This window comes from Euprymna scolopes, chromosome 2 (genome assembly GCF_053919585.1).
Source record: "Euprymna scolopes isolate OS-2025 chromosome 2, ASM5391958v1, whole genome shotgun sequence".
NCBI classification, from domain to species: domain Eukaryota; kingdom Metazoa; phylum Mollusca; class Cephalopoda; order Sepiida; family Sepiolidae; genus Euprymna; species Euprymna scolopes.
Genome location: NC_136483.1, coordinates 61,971,720 through 61,993,428, shown reverse-complemented (window position 1 = coordinate 61,993,428; position 21,709 = coordinate 61,971,720). Strand labels below are relative to the sequence as shown.

The following is a 21,709-nucleotide window of genomic DNA, read 5'->3' as shown; positions in this document are numbered from 1 at the left end:
AAATTAAAAAAAAAATACTTGATCGATTTACGTGATTTTTGGAATATGATATCTTCATGCAGTGACGAGTACGTACATTATAAAGATTTTTTTCAGATTTTTTTTGTAAAATTTTTTTTTCGGCCCAATTATAGACAAACACCGAGAAATATTTCTATACTGGGCCAATTTTAATTTTTGTCTAATCTTTAATATTCTTTTTGGGATCTAGATTTCCCCACAGAAAAAATAGACCTTGTGTCTAACTTTGCCGTCGTGAGTAGGCAAGTAAATAAGAACAGTATAGTGTAAAAATCCTTTTCTTTTTGAAGAGCATTTTTTACTCAAATGTATTAATTAAGAAATATTTCATTTAAAGTTTTTGTACAGTTTTTAGGGCATGGGTTTGATGTACGACTATTTTATATCGGTTTTCTTCTTTTCTTTCTTCTTTGCAGATTCCGTTGGACTATATCACACGAACAAATAACAGAAGTGTTCCAGATGACAGCGAAAACGCCTCAAATAACCTGCAGCTAAAAGCAATGACAAAGTTTTTCCGAACAAACGACGATTCACCTGACGACGAGGAACTCGAGGAAGAAATCAAAACGATGTACCCCGGTTTTGTATACCGGGTATCCGACTCACCAGCTTTGCCACAAGTCCCGATGCATATCGTCGTCCCTTTCCTCGGGAGGCTTCGGTTCGTACGGGACTGGAATGGCGTTTTGTTACTCGCATTCGTCGTACTCTGCTTCATGTATTCCATTTTTACCACCACTTTCATCATTATATTACCACAGTACCAGGATGGTAATCTTTCGGGACCATTTGCTTTATGTAAGTATATACGTAGTGCTGCTCTTGGCTACAGGTCGTGTATTTGAGTGATTTCGAGAACAACGCTAACAATAAATATACATGTAGTTAAATTGACGAATGAAAAAGATGGACAAACATGAATGTTGTAAATGGGTCACCAGTTAGCAAGTGCCAAATCAACGACGGTATTTGGGGAATGAAAGCAAGAAAATATGAGTTAACGAACAAAATATATGTACATCAATAATTTTACAGAAATGTAAAATATTGTTTGAAAGATCAGCTTTTGAGAAGTTTTAAAATTCTTAAATAAGTAGATGAGAGCATAAGAAAGTCTGTTTCAAAGCACCGTTGGAGGTATATGCATGTGTGTGGGTTTACTTTCTAGGTGGCTGTGTTCATTGAAGATATAGCAGTGGCTTAAAGGAATTTCAAAGTAGCGCATTCCAGTCATCCAAGATGGGTGTTGTTGATGCTGGGACTTCAGGCGTGTAGCGTTGCAGGTATCACCAGAAGAATACTGAATTTCTGTTCACCAAAGCATTGTTTTATCGATGTGTTTAGTTTCACATCGAATTGTTACTTTTGAAGTTTAAAAGGATTTTTATTGGTTGGAAAATATTTTTGAGTTCACGCGTTCCTTTTTTTATTTTTTTATTACATTTTCACCCCAAACAAGACAAATTGCCACTTTGGTGTAGGGGGCTACTATCAGAGGCAACAACTACTGGGGTATTATGTAGGGATTTGGGCAGCAAGATGTCGGTTCACGTTACACTTGAACTTCTGCACGTCAGTACTGTTGGGGAAGCAGGGACCTGGAATGGAATTCCAGAGTCTAGCGGTTCTGGGGAAGAAACTATTGGAGTAAAAAGATATTTTACATCTAGGGATCTCTACAGTGTGGGGGTGGGATTTAGCAGCCTGTCGGGTTTGTCGAGGGTGCTCACATCGTGGGGGCACAAGTGATTGCAGTTCGTCAGAGCATTCACCACTAAAATACTTATAGAAAAGGCAGAGGGATGCAACATTTCGTCGATGGGACAGAGGCTGAAGCTTAGATGCCAGTTCAGGGCCTATCAGGTTTGCGACTCTCTTTTGAACCTTGTCAAGGAGCGAGAGACTAGTAGCAGATGCACCAGCCCATATGTGACAGCAATACTCCATACATGGGCGAATGGTGGCCTTATAGAGGTACGGGATACTTTCGGGTGTTAGTAGTTGTCTAGCACGGTAGAGAGAGCCCACCTTTCTTGCAGCGGCCCTGCCAATGCCTTCAATGTAATTGTTCCAACTCATGTTTCCTGTGAACGTTAGGCCAAGGAGTTTGAAAGATATACTCTCAGATAAAGAGTCGTTGGCCATTGCTATAGGTGGTAGAGAGGGTTTCTTGTAATTATTGAATGAAACTAGTTTAGTCTTGGCAGCATTGAACGCGACTAACCACTTTTGTCCCCATTCCACCACAGATTGGAGGTCTTCCTCTAGTGTTTTTGCCATTTCTTTAGAAATGTGTTCATTCGTCTTCCTGTCGTGCCTGCCATAGAGTGTAGTGTTATCAGCATATATACCCATCTCAGAGGCAATTTTGTCGGGGAGGTCATTTATGAATATCAGGAACAATAGTGGTCCAAGGATAGAACCCTGGGGCACCCCCGCATTTATATCATATTGTTTAGATGTACGACCGTCGAGGACAACCTGGATTTTTCTCTTATCTAAGAAGGATTTAATTATGTTAAGTATTCTACCAGTGATATCGTATGATCTAATTTTCCTGAGGAGACTCTCATGCCATACCCTGTCAAAAGCCTTAGATATATCTAGAGCTACCGCTCTGCCCTCCCCCGATTTGTCCAGTGAATGGTATATACGTTCAGAGATCACAGTTAGGATGTCTGCTGTGGAACGGGCTTGTCTAATTCCATATTGTTTGTCAGTCAGAAGTTTAGCATCTGTAAGATGATGGACTAGAACATGGTTAATTAAGGTCTCAAATATTTTGGCAAAAAGTGGGAGGAGGCTAATGGGGCAATAATTTGAATTTCTGCGAAAGCTTTCTGTTTTTGAGAGTGACGAAGAAAGCGAATACCAATAAAATGAAGAAAGGAAAAAAAATCTAAGTTAAAAGTTAAAAACCTAGGCCAATTGCTTCTTAGTATTCATTCGAAACGCATCTGAACGCCAGCCTGTCACGGAAGAGTGAAAAGAAAAGAGGAAAGAGTAATTCGAATGAATAAATGAAGAAAAAAGTCTCAAGGTCGATTTTTAATGTGAAACGAACAGATTATAGATTGGAACAAAAATTAAAATCGCCACAGTCTAGGACTTCTTTGTCACTGACCGAAGACAGAATAGACTAAGTGTAGCATCAGAACAGATATTACCCTTTGCAATATCCGGTTAAAACCCTACAAAAGATGCAGTATCTTCCAGTTACAAACCATTAACAAAATCTCGTTTTTGTTAAATTCAACCCAGCGAAAACATTTGGTTTCATTTATTTTAATTTATTTTATATATAATTTTTTATTTTAATTTATAATTTATTTTTTATTCACCCCCATTTGAGACCCGCCAGGGTGCACCGGGAGGAAACTTTACATGCCTCTCGCATTGACTGAATCACAATACATTGCAGTCTACGTTGCACTGTAAAGAACCTATTGTTGATTTTATAAAATTATTTTTAAAATATAATGGCTTGAATTAAAGTTTAAAATGCAAAAGTCAAGTATCATGCTTCAATTGTGCTTGAAACAAAAACATTCATTTCGAACGCGCCTTTGTCATATCAAAGAACCTACTGTTTCTTTTATATGTCAAGCCTTTCCGCTTGTGATTTTAGGTTGTGTAAGGTGTTAACTTTTGCCAAACTCGCTTGTTTTTTCTTTCATCGAATTATTTCGATTATCGATTATCAATACTTCACGAAAACGTTCCAATACAAAACCTATCTAAGAGACTGTCAGGTACATAAAGTACCTTCATGTGCAATTTCATAAAAATTGGCTCAGCCGTTTTCGAGTCTATAGGGAACGAACACACAAACACACACATGAAGTTCCTTTTATATAATAGTAGAGAAGAGATAGCAGAAATGCGACACATCTCTGTAGTCGAAGCCGAAGATGAAACAGCGTTTTTCTTTTATTTCGTAACTCCAGAAAATATACAAAGCATATTCATGAAATGTCGGTGATTTGCGTTCAATTGAACGCATACGCACATTTTATTCTTCTTATTCAGATGATAGAAGAGAAACACTGGCTTCTTTTTCGTTGTAAATTTTAATAAGTTTAACCATAATATTAAAATTAATGAGTTTAACCATAATATTAAAATTAATGAGTTTAACCATAATATTAAAATTAATGAGTTTAACCATAATAAAACGTTAAAAAAAATAATACATTTACAGTTTTGTTGTGTTGTATTTTTCTGTAAGATTTATCCGCAAAATTATTTTTAATATATGACAATTTAATTAAGTACAATAACTGGCGTTATTTAAATACTGTATTCGTTTTACATAATATTCCTAGTTTTAGTTATAAATATGCAGTTTCATTATATTATATAAAAAAATGTTTAATAAGAGCACAGCTTGACTGGTTATCAACTTTCCAAAAGCGTCAAAACACTGTTATAGAACACATACTCACTTGTTGTCCTAAAAAATAGAAATTTGCTAAGGAATTTGATTTACATTTTCATTAAGTAATAAATTAGTTTGTTTGTGGTTTGCTCAGAAACTTTCAAAATGCATCCAGCGTTGCTAGAAAGGTCAGAGAAAAATATTTGAGCTGTTATCTTGGCTGAATGTGAGATCTTAACCATTCAACTACCATGATATTGCACATGTGCACATTAAACGCAAACAGTAACCAAAAGCAAAAGTAAGCAAAAGAAAAAACATTTCAGAACTTTTCGTGTGTATATCTAAAACAAAAAAAAAAAACAGCAAAAAAACAAAAAAACAAAAAACAACAAAAAAAAAACACAAACAAACACCCCTCCCCCCAAAAAAAAACAAACAAGAAAAAAAAAACAAATAGATGAGAAACTAGCAATCACAACTAACAGTCCACAAGATAGTCATCTTCCACACTGGAGTAAATCGTATTTTCCCGCCAACAAAACACGCGGTGTTGATCTCCATCCAAATCTTATGTCAGGAAAGTTGAAAATATATTTGAGATATGCTTGACAAAATATATTAAAAGAAAAAGTCTTAAACCGAAAGACATAAAAAGGGACCACTATCACATTGGAGAGATGTTTAGGAGGACCAGAAGCAGACAACGCCTAGATGACATCAACCTCAGTTAGCAGCCCGATTGGTAAAAGCACATTTTGCACATGCAAATTATTTTGCATCATTTTAACGACAACCCCGACCTTACCAGTATTAGTTACCAGTTTTCAATCATTAAAATAATAAAAACAACAAGTCCCACTTCTCCTCAAAACCATCCGTAATCATCTCCCATTTCGCTAATGTGATATTTATATCAATATGAAAAAAAGGACGTTTTTCCGCTTTTTCTAATCACTTGGCAAAATTATCTGATAAATAAAAAAGGTTGAACAATTTTTTAATATATTTTTTTATATATTGCGATCCTGCGGCAATAAGTACTGATTGAGTTAACTAGTATCAATTTTGGGGAGGGTCGCATTAGTATATGTCAGGATAGCCTGATAGCAAACAGGGTGCAAAACTGATCCGGAAATCTGGTGGGCGATGTCCTTTTCTCCTCCCTGCTACTTCTTTCTCATAGAATAGACGTTGCGAGCCTATGTCTGCTCTCTCGTTATTTTCATGGCAAGTGCTCGACTGAGCTTCACTGTATGGTTTCCCTCTGTAAAACATTCAAGGCAAACACTAACCCAGCCACTATCAGTAAATTTCTATGCTCTGTGTGTGTGTCTAAAACTAAGCAGAAAATTCTATGAACACATCTTTTTTCTCAGAACTGCTCATTTGTGGAACACAATACCGTAGAGATGCTTCCCAGCTGACTATAACATGGTTAGTTTGCAATTAAGTTATGCACTAACGAATGAACAATAAATATGATATTTTTCTTAGTCTGTGTGTTTCTGTCAGTTCCACTTTTTCTCGGAAACTACTGAATCGATCTGACTGAAATTTTGTATGTTATTATACGGTGCAGCGAATTAAGTATTATTGTATTCGTTTGATGCATTGTTAGGAATTAATAGGGATTAGTATTTAAGTTCCACATTTTCTCGGAAAGTATTGGGTCGATCTGGTTGAAATTTTGTATGGATCTTTCTTATGATAATGTACAGCGAAGTAAATATTATGGTATCCGTTTAATGAACAGTTAGGAATTAATAAAAACGTGTGCTTAATACAATCGCTGCAATACCGCATTTACTCTAGAAAATTGGCATGGAGCACTCATTCTAAGTCAAAGGTCTATAACGTTTGCCCTTTTTTAATGGGTTAACAAGTCTAGTTTTAATATACCCCCTTCTCTTTAGTTTTGTTTGAAATGGTTTATTTGTTACTTAATCAATCTTGGCAATTGGTAATAGATGCGATAATAAATGAACAAACCGAATGATTGCGGCTATTTTTTTAAAAAAAGGATGCCCCTTTTTTGTTTGTTTTTCCAGTTTATGGCTTTCTCAATGTCATGTGCCTTCTCACTCTGTTAAACGTATCCACAATGAATCCTGGCGAAGTCACATCACAAGACACTGACGATTACAAAGATCCAGGTGAGTGCTAAAATACATTGGAAATCAGGACTTGATTGTTGTTTGTATTCTTTTTTTTTCACGCATGTTTAAACTTCGTTCCCTTTAATTTGCGAAGAATTGATTGGATTACTGACCCATAAAATAAAGAAGTACCAGAAGGCTATTACAATGTGAGAAAAGGAAAATTGTCGATATTGAGAAGGGAAGGATAAAACAAAACAAATGATTATATATATATATATATATATATATATATATATATATATATATATATATATATATATATATATATATATATATATATATTAGTGTTGGGACGATTAATCGGAAATTGGAAAAATCGGAACTTTTTGGGGTATCGGAATCGGAAAAATTATAGTCTAATTTCCGATTCTAAACCGATACTTTAAATTTTTTAAATAAAAATGAAACATGCACAAATTGTTTTTTTTTTATTAGAAGTTGTTCCTTTAAAACATAAGACCGAGAAGAGCCACAGAATGGGTTATAAAATCTCATTTACAGATTTAACATTGATTAGCAGAGTTTAATTTATTTTATTTATTGGTCATTTATAACTTGCCTATTGTAATCGTTTCGCATGTATTCGCTAAAATGTCTATGTGCCCTCATCCGAGGGAGTTCATATGATATCATATCCTTTTCTTTTCCAGTTTTAACAACTAGTCCTTTAATTTTCCATGTTTAAGCTTAACCATATTACTTTTTAAGCCCGCATTTTTCAATTGTAATATTTATATATATTAGAAAAATCTTATTACTGGAAATTAATTCAAATTTTCAAAAAGACATTAAAAACTTGTAAAAGGAGTATACAAAACTTTTAACTATCCGACAAGGAGTACAAATAAACTTGAAAGACCTTATACCGTGTGTGTATGTGTGTGTAAAAGTTTTGACTTCTCAAGTAAAATTTATTATTAGAGCTTAGGCGTTTGGACAATAATAATTTCGCATACCAATCTTAGCAGTCGAATCAAACACTAGTGTCTGTAAGTATTTAATAATTATTATAGTAAATAATTATGTCAGCCCCTTTAAGGAATTCGTTTCTTATCGTTGAGCACCTTCAGTTGAATTAAAGTCGATCAGTTTAGCTCTTATGCGTAGATCATCATATAATGATTAGATCACTCTGACAGACGTTAAAAAACATTTTAAAAAATAAATGTTTAAAGTTCAACAGCATTTCTCACGGTTAACGGTAGCCGAATGGATTAGGTCATTGCTAATGAAGCCAAAGATGGCTTCTGTTACTGGATTCGAATTTATCCACTGGTGCTAATCGTGACACCTTGCGCTGATGATTCCCGAAAGTTTGAAATACTAGTGTCTCTAGGTATATATATATATATATATATATATATATATATATATATATATATATATATATATATATATATATATATATATATATATACTAGCAAAAGTACCCGTCGTTGACTGGGTTCAAAAACAGGCTACAGAAAATGGACTCTGATTTATGAAAGTATGATAGGTTATGAAAAGGAAGAGTTGTAAAGAGATAGCTTCGAATTTGGGGGTATCAAAACCAAAGCAAAATATGATGAAAGTAAAAATAAAATAGATAAATCCCATAATTTATTATACCATACCTGTTCACACTGAAACACTTATCACAATATTCTGTGGATCTATATATAAAAAAAACCCTTGTTAAACTTTGTGACATATTTCCATTCTATGGAGGTCAGGCGCGAACGAACACCTCATAATTTTATTATACCATATTTCTTCAAACTGAAACATAATTATCAAAGTATACTTACGCAGATAGATAGGAAAAGTCTTTATTAAAGTTTGTGCCTATTTCCACTCTATGGAGGCCAGGCGGGAACACAGACCCTACAATTTTATTATATCATCCCTATTTAAGTTAAAACATACTTATCAAAGTATTCTTATGTACATCTATATAGAAACACTTGTAAACGTTTCTTTTTAATTTTTAAATTTTTTATTTCCATACTTTGTGGACCAGGCGTGAACGCAGACCCCACAATTTGAATGAACCACCGTTCTGCCAAATCAAACATACCTATTCCTGTGTCTCGATACATCTTCTATCATTATATGTAATCAGTTTTTAAAAAAAATAGTCAACCATATAGGAGCCTATTCGTGACCACATACATACACACACACAGACACAGACACACAGACACACACACACACACACACACACACACACACACACACACACACACACACACACACACACACACACACACACACATATTCAGCTTTATATTATAGATATATATAGTGTGTGCGCGGTAGAAATATCTCCCACATTTTGACATGCGATCTTCCCAGTCGCGCCCATGCAGTTTCTGAGCAATCATTAATTTGACTGGATAGAACTGCATATCAGTGTATAGAATTCTTCTGAGTGTTCGATCAGACAATCCCAAGGTCAAAGCATGTTTGCGAGCTGAACGTTAGGAGACTGAGTAACAGAAAGTCTCACAGCTTGAATACTGCATGGCGTTCGAGCGCTTCGAGGCCTTCCAGGTGGATGTAGCTCTAAAATTTTCAATCCATAGCTGTATTAATTTTCTATCTGGAACAACGTCATGCTCTCCTGGCTTGTAATGAACTCGGAAAGCTCTGTCACAGTTACAGATTCACCATTCTTTAAAAACATTTCTACAGTAAAAGTACGATGTACGCCAGTTCAGACCATATTGCTTGATGAGGGTATCTTATTAGCTAAATGAAAAAAAAAACATAGACATTTGCCTAAGTTCATTAGCAACATATAGTTGAAAGTTTAACATGTGGGAGATATTTCTGTCGCACCTTGTATATATATATATATATATATATATATATATATATATATATATATATATATATATATATATGTATGAACAAATGATTAATAAAACATGTTAAAAGACATCTTGAAAAAGAGTTAAAAACATATTTAATTTTTAAAAAGGAAACACAAGATAAGTGGATAATCCTTAATCCGCGGAGTTTCGAAGAAATACTCTCCTTCTCATCAGAGGGCAGAAATTAGCAAAATGCAGGATCGGATTTTGCATATAAAAGTATTTAACGAAACTACAATTAAGTCACAGATCTTACTTGGTTAAAAAAAGGGTGAGGTAAGGGGAACAGGAGGCAAAAGAAAAATAAAAATAAAAAGATTTCACATGAATGGACAGTCCGGTGAAGGGTAAAAATCCAAAAATGGTAAAATCCAAAACGGTAGAATTTAAAATTTCAATCCGATAGGTAAATTCCAAATGGTCCAAAATAATCCAAAAGGCAGAGTTCCTTGGAAAAAGCGCAAATGGAATGAATTCCAAATCATTAAAAGAAAAGTACTGGAGAGAATATTTAAAAACACGTCTGTCAAGGCTGGATGAATAAAAAAAACTCCGCGGATTAAGGACTATCCACTTATCTTGTGCTTCCTTTTTTAAAATTAAATATGTTTTTAACTCTTTTTCAAGATGTCTTTTAACATGTTTTATTAATCATTTGTTCATATTATAAGCTCGATTTCCTTTTCGGTTTTATTGAGCTTTTACATCTGGCTGAGTTTATTTTACTTGTAAATCTTAACTCTTTAATATTTATAATATATTTTAAGTTTACCATTTTGATTACCTTGGTAAACTTATTGTAATTTTTTATTATATATATATATATATATATATATATATATATATATATATATATATATATATATATATATATATATATATAATAGTAAATCTTACTTGAGAAGTTAAAACTTCTACACAGTAATCTAATGTGTGCAACCGTAAATAGCCAAGTTTGTTCTTTTTTATATAAAACAATAAGTTGTAAAAGGGCCTTTAAATAAAATTATATATCTTTAAATATTTTTTGTTTGCCCAATATAAACAAATATAAGCTTTTTATTTTGTATTTTATTTACAAATACTTTTTCTTACAAGTACATTTTTAGTTAAAAACACATTTTATTAAATAAAACGCCCTTTTCAAATAGTAACCCCCCAAATTTACCCTCATGAGAAAGCAAGTAAATTTTAAAGTTTTTTTTTGTTTTTATAAAAAAACAAGTTATTAAAAAATTGTTAATAAAATGTATTTCTAAAATGTTTTTCTTTTGTTTGCTTTCAGAAAAAAAGCAAACTTTTATTTAATCTAAAAAGTTTAAAAGGAATTAAATGTATATATTACTTTTATTATTCTGTGAAGTGTACACAATTTAAAAGAATATTTTTAATAAAAAAGTTTTTTCGCATTATCCTTTTTTGATTGATTATTTGTATTTGTTATATAATTGAATATTTATTTGAATATTTGTTTATCATTTGTTTAAATACTTATTTATATATTCGAATATTTGTTTTCCTTTTCCACAATATTAAAACAATAGGTAAAACTTTTTGAAGCAGCATCACCACTACTCTTAGGCACGGACCGCCACTGGGCCAGAGTGTACTTCACTGAGTACGCTGGCTTTTCAAAGCCTCACCTGGCCCTGTGTCTAACCTCCTGCATAGGATATATAGACTGCGTGTTTCGAAATAAACAAAAACAAACTGCGCATTAAATGATAACAATGCTATTTCAGGCTCAAGTGTGACAGACCAACGAAAATATAATTTCAAACATAAGAAAATGGTATTTAAAAATAACCTGAGTCAATCCAATTCACACTTTAGTATCATATTTAATGAAAATGAAAAATGAAATAGAAACAAAACTCTCGTAGAAAAAAATGTAGGCATCTCACTGTCGATGCAACCCTTTATATGTATAAGTGCCAGGTACGTCCTAAAATAAAGTACTGTTGCAACATCTAGGCAGGAGCTCCTCAGCAAGCCTTGATAGAGTTCAAAATCGGTTTCGAAACCTAGTAGGCGATTCCGGGAATCAAGAGAAAAGGGAATGACTGATTCCATTTTCTCTTCCCTGTAAACTCTTTCTCACATAAGAGACGTTACGAGTCTGTCTATGCTATATCGTTATTTTCATGGCAAGTGCTCGACTGGACTCTAATATATGGTTCCCCTTTTGCCAAACTTTCACAAAAACACTTGACTAACTACAACCACTATATAAGATTTCCCCCAGTCTCTAATTGTATCTAAATCTAAACGCGGATTCCATGAACAAAGCATCTTTCACAGAACTGCCTGCCTTTGGAACACTGCATACTTCCCGGTTGATTACAACATGGTAGCCTTCAAATCCAATGTAAACAAATTATTGTTGAGTCGTCCCATAAATAATAAAAGTCTACTCAATTTACACCATTAACAATTACTACACTACCACCTTACATCCATTAACCCTTATCCTTGAGTAGCCTTCGGGCCTTGATAAGTGGTGATTTCCAAGGAATAAATGAATAAATAAAATATAAATAATTGAATAACATATAATAGTAATATCGAATTAAACAAAAATCAATATACAAGGGGAGTAATTATAATAATACGAACATTAAGAATTGCTTCCCTTGAAATTTACAGGCAAGAGAGGCAACTCTGTCTTTTAGTCCTTCGAAGCAATTTATATTTTGTCCATCCATACGACAGGAATGCACGTGAAAATAAAATTACGTTTAGTTCAAACTCAAATGAATGATTATAATAGTGTATGCCTGTCCTTAAACTTGACAATCCGGAATATTAATTTATTGCGCTAAGGGAAGTGACGTTATTTTACTAAGAGATTCATTCATTTTTTTTTTCATGCGAGAATTTGGTTGCTAAAACTTTACTTAATGTGTAACAAGGAAAAAGCGACGATAATTGCCAAGGAATTGTAATTTTTATTAAATAAAACATTCGTGGAATTGTAAGAAAAGAAAGATGCGACTATGTTTTTTTTTTCAATTAATTTATTTTAAAACAAACAAAGAAAAGTTTTATATATATATAAAATGCGACAGTATCGTAATTTTTGTTAACATATCATTTAAGGAATTGTAAGAAAAATGTTTTTTTTTTCAGTTACTTTATTTAACGTAACAAACAATTCCAAAATATGAATATTTTCACAAAAATTAATGAATGATAACTCTTTTCAAATAAATATATTTATTTTGATATGTTGCATATAGACATATTTTCACAGAAATGAACGTTTATCAGTTCCAAAAAATTTGATTTTTTTCACAGAAATTACTGACTGATAACTTAACAGTTACATCTGATTCTTGCTCAAAAAATGCATTGTTTTTCTTTGTATCGTTCACCGTCGAATTTGCGATGCATAAAATGACTTTAATCAATTCCAACTGTTCGACCAGGATCCCACATTTCATCAGGATTATCAATTAATTTCACGAAGGAAGTATACCAGTCTGAGAGACTTCGTGGACACACTCTTGTCTCTTTTCTGACAGACGCGGCTCTTCTATAGACCACGAATAAATCAATTCAATTAGCTGATTAATCGTTAAACAGGTCTGATCAAAGAAGGAGACTATATGCACACTAATTTTTTGTGTGAATTTAGGACAAGCACTAGTAATAGCCATTCCTACATTTTTGCACATTGTAATAGCATCCCCCATGGATGGGCGCAGTTATTACTATTGATGTTATTTGAAACGTAAGGCCATTTCTAGCGAACCACTCCAACGTCTTCATTGTGTCACTCGTTTCTAACAAAATGTCTTTCAAGCAGTAATTCAGAGAACACATGTCAGATATACATAGAACTATGCTGTTTTAGAATTTGTCATTGTGTAGAGGAAGACAACGCTCTTTTACTAAGAAATTCGTTTTTTTTTTCATCTCATAATTAAAGATTGAAAAAAATAAAAAAATGGAAATGCGACGATAGTTACAGAGAAAATATAATAAAAAAAAAACAAAACTGCGATTTATTTTTTATGCTCTACTGGCCAAGATCAAAGTGTAGTACCTGTTCTTCAGATGCTGCACTTCCATTTCTTGTTCTCTTTCAGTGGAGGAGCAGTCCTTCACGACTGAGACAATTCTTTTTATTTTTGTACCTTTTCTCCACGTTAAAAAACGACCCTGGTGTCTAACTCTGGCCCGTGGGGAGGCATTGTAAATAGGTACAACTATCGTCGCATTTTCGATTTTTTAAATGTTAAAAGCTACATGTTGGTGTTTTTTGTTTTTTACATAAGCATCACCACTTATCAAGGCCAAGAGACCACTCGAGGATAAGGGTTAAGGGTGTCAATTAGACAATGTAGTAATCGTTAGTAATGGAAATTCGGTAAATTTGTTAACTTAAGTTGAACGGCTCATCAAGAACTTGTTTACGTTGGACAATCAAATTGCAGTCAGCTGGAAAGCAGGAAAACGGAAGACAATTCGTCAGGCGTGCACTTCTAAGAAAGAAGCTTTGTTTATGGAATCTACGTTTAGGTTTAAGCACAGATAAAAAGTGTGGGGGGGGGGAATTATTGACATGTTGGTGTTATTAATATTTTAAACTTTGTTACAGAAAAAAGTTGCCACAGCTTTAAAAGCTTCACCATTGTTTTATTAAATAGTTTCATTCTTTTGTATTTTCTAACGTTAAAGACTAATTTTTTAAAAACCTTACTACAATATTTACTTTTTATTAAAAAAGTTGCCGCAGCTTCTTTTTTTTAAATGTTTTCATCTAATGAAAATATCGTTGGTTTTCTTAATTGTCGCGTAAAAACTACATTTTGTATTATTAATGTTATCAACTTTGTTAGATTAACAAAAAATCGCAACTTTCTTTTTTTAATGTTTGGATTTAATAAAAATATCGTGCCAACGAGCGTCCTAAATGATGAGATGAAAAAAAAAAAAAAAAAAAATGAACGAACCTCTTAGTAAAGGAGAGTTGTCTTTCTCGGCACAGTGACAAATTGTAAAACAGCGCCCATAGAACTTTCCACACAACTTCATCCATGATGTGTAAAGGACACGTAATAGATCAAGTTAAAGGGTTTTCAGAAGTATAACTTTCTTTTCTCAACAAAACATTAAAAATGGTCCTAATAGAGAGGGGTAAAAAAATGGTCGTAAAAACAAAATGGTTTTCAGAAGTGTAGAACACGTAATATAGGCAAAGTTTTTAGTCTGGTTGAAGTAACGTAATTTTGCGGCAAGAGAGTAATAGATTGTGCATTTTTTTTATATTCATTATATTTAAAATCAATACTAAACCGAAACAATAAATCGGAACTGTCATGGAGTGGGACAAGAATTAGGCTATCACCGTTTACTTTAACCTCATCCTAAGTTCCCGCTGATTAGAATCAATTAATATATCCGATTGCTTCAAGTTTTATAACATGAATAACAAAAATGAACTGCAGAGGTATTGCAAGAAAAAATGTTATGTAAAGCGTAATGCAATAAAATGTAATGGTGAAGCTGATCTTTTTGTTATTGATGTTATAAAAAGTTGTTATTAATGTTATAAAAATTTGTTATTGATGTTATAAAAATTTGTTATTGATGTTATAAAAATTATTATTAATGTTATAAAAATTTGTTATTGATGTTATAAAAAGTTGTTATTAATGTTATAAAAATTTGTTATTGATGTTATAAAAATTTGTTATTAATGTTATAAAAATTTGTTATTGATGTTATAAAAATTTTTTCTTGATGTTATAAAAATTTGTTATTGATGTTATAAAAATTTGTTATTAATGTTATAAAAATTTGTTATTAATGTTATAAAAATTTGTTATTAATGTTATAAAAATTGTTATTAATGTTATAAAAATTTCTTATTAATGTTATAAAAATTTGTTATTAATGTTATAAAAATTTATTATTAATGTTATAAAAATTGTTATTAATCTTATAAAAATTTGTTATTAATGTTATAAATTTTTTTTATTAATGTTATAAAAAGTTGTTATTAATGTTATAAAAATTTGTTATTGATGTTATAAAAATTTATAATTTAAACTTTCTTTTTTTGATATTTTCATTTTTTAATGCCTTGATTAAACTGTACAAGTACCTAAAAATTTGTTACATTAAATAAATAGTTGAAGAAAATAATTTTCATACAGTTCCTCGAATGTTTTTTTAAAAAAAAATTATGATTCATTTGCAATTATCGTCGCTATTTCCTTGTTACTTCAAATAAAGCTTTAGTATCCCAAATTCTCGTATGAAAAAAAAAAAAAAAAATGAATCTCTTAGTAAAATAGAGTTACTTTGCTTAGAACAATTTGTTAAAAATGTCGGACTGCTTAAAACTTAAATTTAAGGGGAAAATACGTTCTATTCTCAAGTTTAAATGCTTTAAACTTGCTTTACAATTTCGAAGAGCAGGATATCGGCCATTTTAACAGATATTTTACCAATGGATTAAAAAATTATTTTTAAGTCTTTAAAATCGCCAGGAGAAAGTAAGTTATTTAAACTGTGGGGCAAAAAGCTAACAGACCGTACGTAAACATTCTCACTCTTTCTCTCTCTATCTACTACTGGTACCTGAGAACACCTTCCCGTAGCTGACTGCTAACTGACGTCAACCCTCTATCCTTTTCTTTGTCTACACGATGGACTGCCATTTCTCGTTCTATTACATTACTCACTTCTTTTCCCACGCACGAACAAACAATAGTGACCCAAACTTGAGATGAACACACATTTCCCTTTTCTTTCTACAACACCAACCCCACAACAAACGATGGTTACACCCGCGCGGACATGAACACATGTTATATCTAAAACATTAATTCTTTCAACAGTAAATAAACGACACGTTTATCTTATCCATCAATTGAGTCTTTGTTTCTTTCAATTCCATTCGTTTCATTATTTTCTTGTGGCGAGTTAGGGTATTATTATATTCTGGTCCGCAACAAAACTTATTATTTAGGCAAAAAAAAAAAAAAAAAGAAAAAAGGGGGAAATATTATAGTTAAGTTGTGCTCCAACCCAAAAGAAAATGTATTGTGCAGCGCCACTGTCATATAAAAGAACCATTTATCTGTATAGAGATATCTTATTATAGTGGAGTTTCGCTGTCTGCATGTAACCGAAACTATGTCCTATATCTCAATCATATTACCAAATCAAAATTTAAACAAAGTTCGTTACACTGAGCTTTATTCTGGCCTTTTGGACTACGATCGAAGTACAATATATTTTGTAAAAATATCCATTGGGTATATTTTAAGTAAGATAGACCAGAGAGTAAATATGAATTTTGAAACGATGAATTTTGAAGTGAAAGTTATGGGAGAACTGTAAAGGAATGAAAAGAACAGTGCTTGTATGAATAAAGATTAAGAGTAAGATTGACGGAGGAAGACCGTGACGTGATTACTGGTCTTGGTAGGACCATTCTGGACGACGATAGCGTCTTTGGGTATTGCTAAGAACTATGCCAACAATTAATATAATTAATGTCTATAAATGTCACGTTATAGCGAAGCAAGAAAATAGAACATATAAAACGGATGTGTATAATTATTGAAATATAAACAAATTAAACATTGAGGAATATTAGAGTCACCAGAAGGTAAGGCATTGAAAGATAACATCGTAGTACTTAACAGAACCAGTAACCACACTCATCTCGAATAATTTAGTAGGGCGACTGAACAAGCTTAACTCTTCTGCCAGAACTTGCAGGTAAAGTCTGTGATGTTAACATTTTTTGTGTCGTTTCTAATTAACATCAGGATCCCCCAAAACGATTAATTAAACAGTAAAACAGTAAAACACCTTCGTGATATCTGACCTCGCGTGTCTTACAAAATGCGTTGGTTACAAAAAGCTTTATTTAGTGCAAGTGCAAAGTTTAACAACAACAGCAACAACAACAACAACAACAACAACAACAACAAAAATCTTTATTGGTGTAGTGGTGTACGTACCTGCTTACGCATAAAAAAATCACTGAAATTTACCAAGCATTTTTTTTTTACTAAGAAAATCAAATTTTATGACCAAACGCTGCGTCATATCTTGACACGAAAGGCGACAACTGCCCTTTATTCCTGCAATTCATTGTATAATGCTACGATAATACAATTAATCGCAAAAATCGCTTAAAAAATCTACTTGCGTGGTTTTTAGAATATGACATTTTTGTTCCATGACGGATACGCCCATTACAAAAAATTTTCTGTAATTTTTTTTATTATCAAGTTGAATTCTAAACTTGCGCCCTTTTGTTTATGGACAAAGAATAAAACCTACAACGGTTAAGAGAAGGCGATAGATGTTTCAATCTTTGTGCATAGTAAAAAATAAATGCTATTAACAAAAATGTCGATGCAAGGGAGACAATTAATAATAATTTATCAGAGTTATTTCCCTTAATAAACCTAGGTTTCGAATTAGGTTTTATGTAAACTCTATTTGCTCTTTATTAATATTAGGACTTTTGAAACGTTCAAATATTATTAAATGTAATAATAATATATATTAATAGGATAGTGTGTGTGTTATTTATTTTGTGTGTCACGCTTACATCCGAGTGACTGTCTTTTAATTGTTATGGACTTCCATTTGTTGTAATAAATAATTTTACCAAGAATTCTTCACAATTTTTTGTTTCGGTTTCTATTAAAGCTGATGGTAGTCCAGTAATCTATTTTTTTTTTATAAATAATTTTATCAAGAATTCTTCATAAGTTTTGGTTTCGTTTTCGATTCAAGCTGATGCACCCAAGTCACATGGATATATTTTTATATTTTTGAAATCGCAACTTTATAATATATAAAAATCGAAAGAACATTAACTCTATAATAATATATACGAAATCTGCAAGAATTAAAATATCATATTTAAGCGTACTTTACGACTGGGCTCCGCTGGGTGTCCCTGCTAGCTTAGATAAATACTTTTGCAGTTTTAACAAAATAGCTACAATAATATCAGAGCGTCTCCATTTACGCTTTTTTTTTCTACAAGGTAGTCACCACTTATCAAGGCCCGGGAGCCACTCGGGTATAAGGGTTATTGTGTGTACAGTACGTTAGTTTTGGAAATCTGATAAAGTGTCTTACTTAAGGAGGCGGTTCATTAGGAATTTGTTCACATTGGACTTGAAGACATCCAGGTTGTATTCAGGTGGGAAACAGGCAACCGGAACAGAGTTCCACAGGCGTGCACTTCTAAGAAAGAAGCTTTGTTCATGGAATCTAAGTTTTGATTTTGGCTCAGATAAGGAGTGGGGACAATTTTTGACAGTGGTTTCAGCTAGGCAGGCGTTTATCATGAAAGATTGGCGAGGGGGGAACCAGAGATTGGAGTTCAGACGAGCACCTGCCATGGTAGTAACGATAAAACAAAGACAGGCCCGCAACGTCTCTCCTGTGGGAGAGAGGTTGTAGGGAAGAGAAGAGGGCATCATCCACTAAGCCACGAAGTCTATTTTGTACTCTGTTAAGGCAGGATAGGCTGTTTTTAGCAGCTCCTGCCCGGATGTGGCAGCAGTACTCCATCCTTGGACGTACTTGGCTTTTATACAGATAGAGAATTGCATCAGGGGTGAGATATCTTCTGGAATGGTAGAAGGATCCTACAATTTTTCCAGCGATCTTGGCAACTGACTTGATGTACGTATTCCATTTCAGGTCAGGGATAAAGGTCAAGCTCAGAAGCTTATCAAAACATGGTGCTTCCCCTAGACGAAAACCACCCATTAAAAGTAACCAGCCACCTCCCCCACTGTACCACGCGCTCAAGATCAAAGGAGAGAGAATCAGAGAGAACGTTGTCATTTACGGCCTTTGATGTGTTGCCATAGATGGTAGTGTCATCAGCATAGATGTCAACGAATGATTTAAGTATGTGTTTTGGGAGATCATTAATGTGTATCAGGAAGAGAGTTGGGCCCAGGATGGACCCCTGAGGGACTCCAGCATTAATATTGATGGCCTCTGATTTCTGCCCATCAACTACTACTCTTATGAGCCTATCGGAGAGAAATGATTTTATGATTGATAAAACATTTCCAGTTATACCGTAGTTGGAAATCTTGTGAAGTAGGCCCTTATGCCATACCTTATCGAAGCCCTTTGATATGTCAAGAGCAATTGCCCTAGGGAGGAAGCCTTTGTCAAGATATAACAGTCAGCACATCTGCTGTAGATATGGCAAAACAGAAACCATATTGCATGTCACTAAGAAGGTTATTTCTGTTGAGGTGGTTGACTACTTCTCTATCTAATATGGATTCCAGCAGCTTACTAATGACACACAGGAGACTTATTGGTCTGTACTGAGAGGGAGATTACTTATCACCTGAGTTCTTAAATACAGGGCATACTGATGAGGTTTTCCAGGGTGTTGGGAAGCACTTCTCTTTAAGGCAATGCTTAAGCTTTTTCAGCACAATGATTGGAATGCCGTCAGGGCCAGTTGCTTTACTGGAATCAAGGTTCTTGATTAGCTTGGCGACATCACGCACATATATTTGTATGTTGCAAAGCGTGTTGTCCGTTATAGGAGGAAATACGGGGAGTTGATGGCCTCGTTGCATAGGGTAGAATTAGCTGCAAAGTTCTTGGCAAATAGTTTGGCCTTGTCTGATGACTCAGCCTTCAGCTAACATTCACAAATGTGAATGTTAGCTGAAGGCTGAGCAGACAGGATGTGGTCAATTTTTTCAGATATGCTCTTAAGGATAGTAACTCCGCTGTTGTGGGCGCGATAGAGAGCGAATATAAATGCAGTGGTGTAAGCAAGTGCAACCCGGAAGCACATATAAGGTAAATCTTCTCTGGAGATATCCTTACCACACGGAAAGCCATCTTTAATGTAAGCACATATTCCATGTCCATGGCGATTTTGGGGGTCAGATTTAGATGTTAAGTTAGAATATCATTTAATTATGAATTCCTCAAGGGAAGCGGTCGGCCTAATGCTAGTTTCACTTAGAAAGAATATGTCTGGTTTCGTCTCCTGTAATTGGGTTTCAACCTCTGGAAGGTTGGAACGTAGACCTCTGATGTTGGAGAAGGAGACATGGTAGTAGGGGTCTACGTTGGAGGATGGGGTTCTAGGTTTACACTGAACATCTACAGACTGCCAATATATTACATAATCAATCCCTTGTGGAATTTCACAGGTCCCGCTAGTTTTCGATAATATAAGTAAAGTGCTTTATATGGAATAAAATTTTATTGCAATCCCGTCAATAAAAAAATACACGTAATAAACAAATTTGACGATTTTCTTGATCTGGCTTCCTAGTTACTTGCTTCCCCATGAGGGCAAAGTTAAACATAAAATCTGTTTTTAATGTAAGGAAAATCAAACTCCCCCAAAAGAGGTACTTTGAATTGGGATAAAAATAAACATTGCCTCAGTCTAGAAGGACTTCTTCATTAAATAAGGAGAGAATAGTCAAAGTGTGGTATCAGAACAGATACTACGCTTTGTTTCGAGCCAAAAGTCTATATAGCTGTCTTCTATTTTTTTTTTTTTTAAATATTTGAATCCATAAAGGTTTAAGGACCACAGAAGACGTGGGGGGGACAAGAGGAAACAACTGGTTTTCATGTTTGTTTACAGAATGCCACGTGCGTGTGCCAAGGTCAAGCTTAAACCGATGCCTACCAAAAGCTGTTCTTTTCGTTCTACCCGTCGGCAAGAATCCTAAAATCCTAATTGATCCCAACTAGGTACGTGCAAAAATAGACGAATAAAGATAGAGGGATCTAGTTTTGAAAGCCGATTATCATAATTTTTTTTTGTAGATTTTCGACTACTTTTTCATTGTATTTGAAAGATTGAAGACTAAAGTTAATTTCCAAAAGGAAAAAATATTTTTTACGTGAAAAAAAAAAAAAAAAAATGAAAAATGTTTTCACAGTGAGCTAACCAATTCAGCTAAATTTTGAAGTTAAATAAATTCATTGTAAAATTCCTGTAAAAGATAAGTATTAGTTTTCTGGATCTATTTCAAAGATAATTAGTAAAGTAAAATTTTAAGATATTGAATTAAATTAAAAAAAAACAATTTGTTTGTACAAAAAAAAAAAAAAAAAAAAAAAATAGCTGACCCCCCCCACCCCACAAGCAAGAAAGCGAGTAATTCTGCGGTTCGCAAAATCGCAACTAATAAAGTTTTGTAAACACGATTATACGGAATCCCAAAATCACGCTATTTCAAAATGAAGTCATGATATTAAAAGGAGGTAGAGGTGCCGTTTTTTTCTTATTTTTT

General features: G+C 33.4%; 1 protein-coding gene across 2 annotated transcripts in view; it reads left to right on the top strand.

The window, feature by feature from the left end:
- Nucleotides 1-21,709, top strand: part of LOC145291536 (palmitoyltransferase ZDHHC21-like) — a 250,564-nt gene that overhangs the window by 53,368 nt on the left and 175,487 nt on the right. For both annotated transcript variants that reach the window (XM_080137537.1, XM_080137545.1), the window contains exons 2-3: nucleotides 438-822; nucleotides 6,454-6,558. In XM_080137537.1, the coding sequence (XP_079993663.1) occupies nucleotides 525-822; nucleotides 6,454-6,558 (403 nt within the window). In that variant the 5' untranslated portion in view covers nucleotides 438-524. The remainder of the gene's footprint in view (nucleotides 1-437; nucleotides 823-6,453; nucleotides 6,559-21,709) is intronic.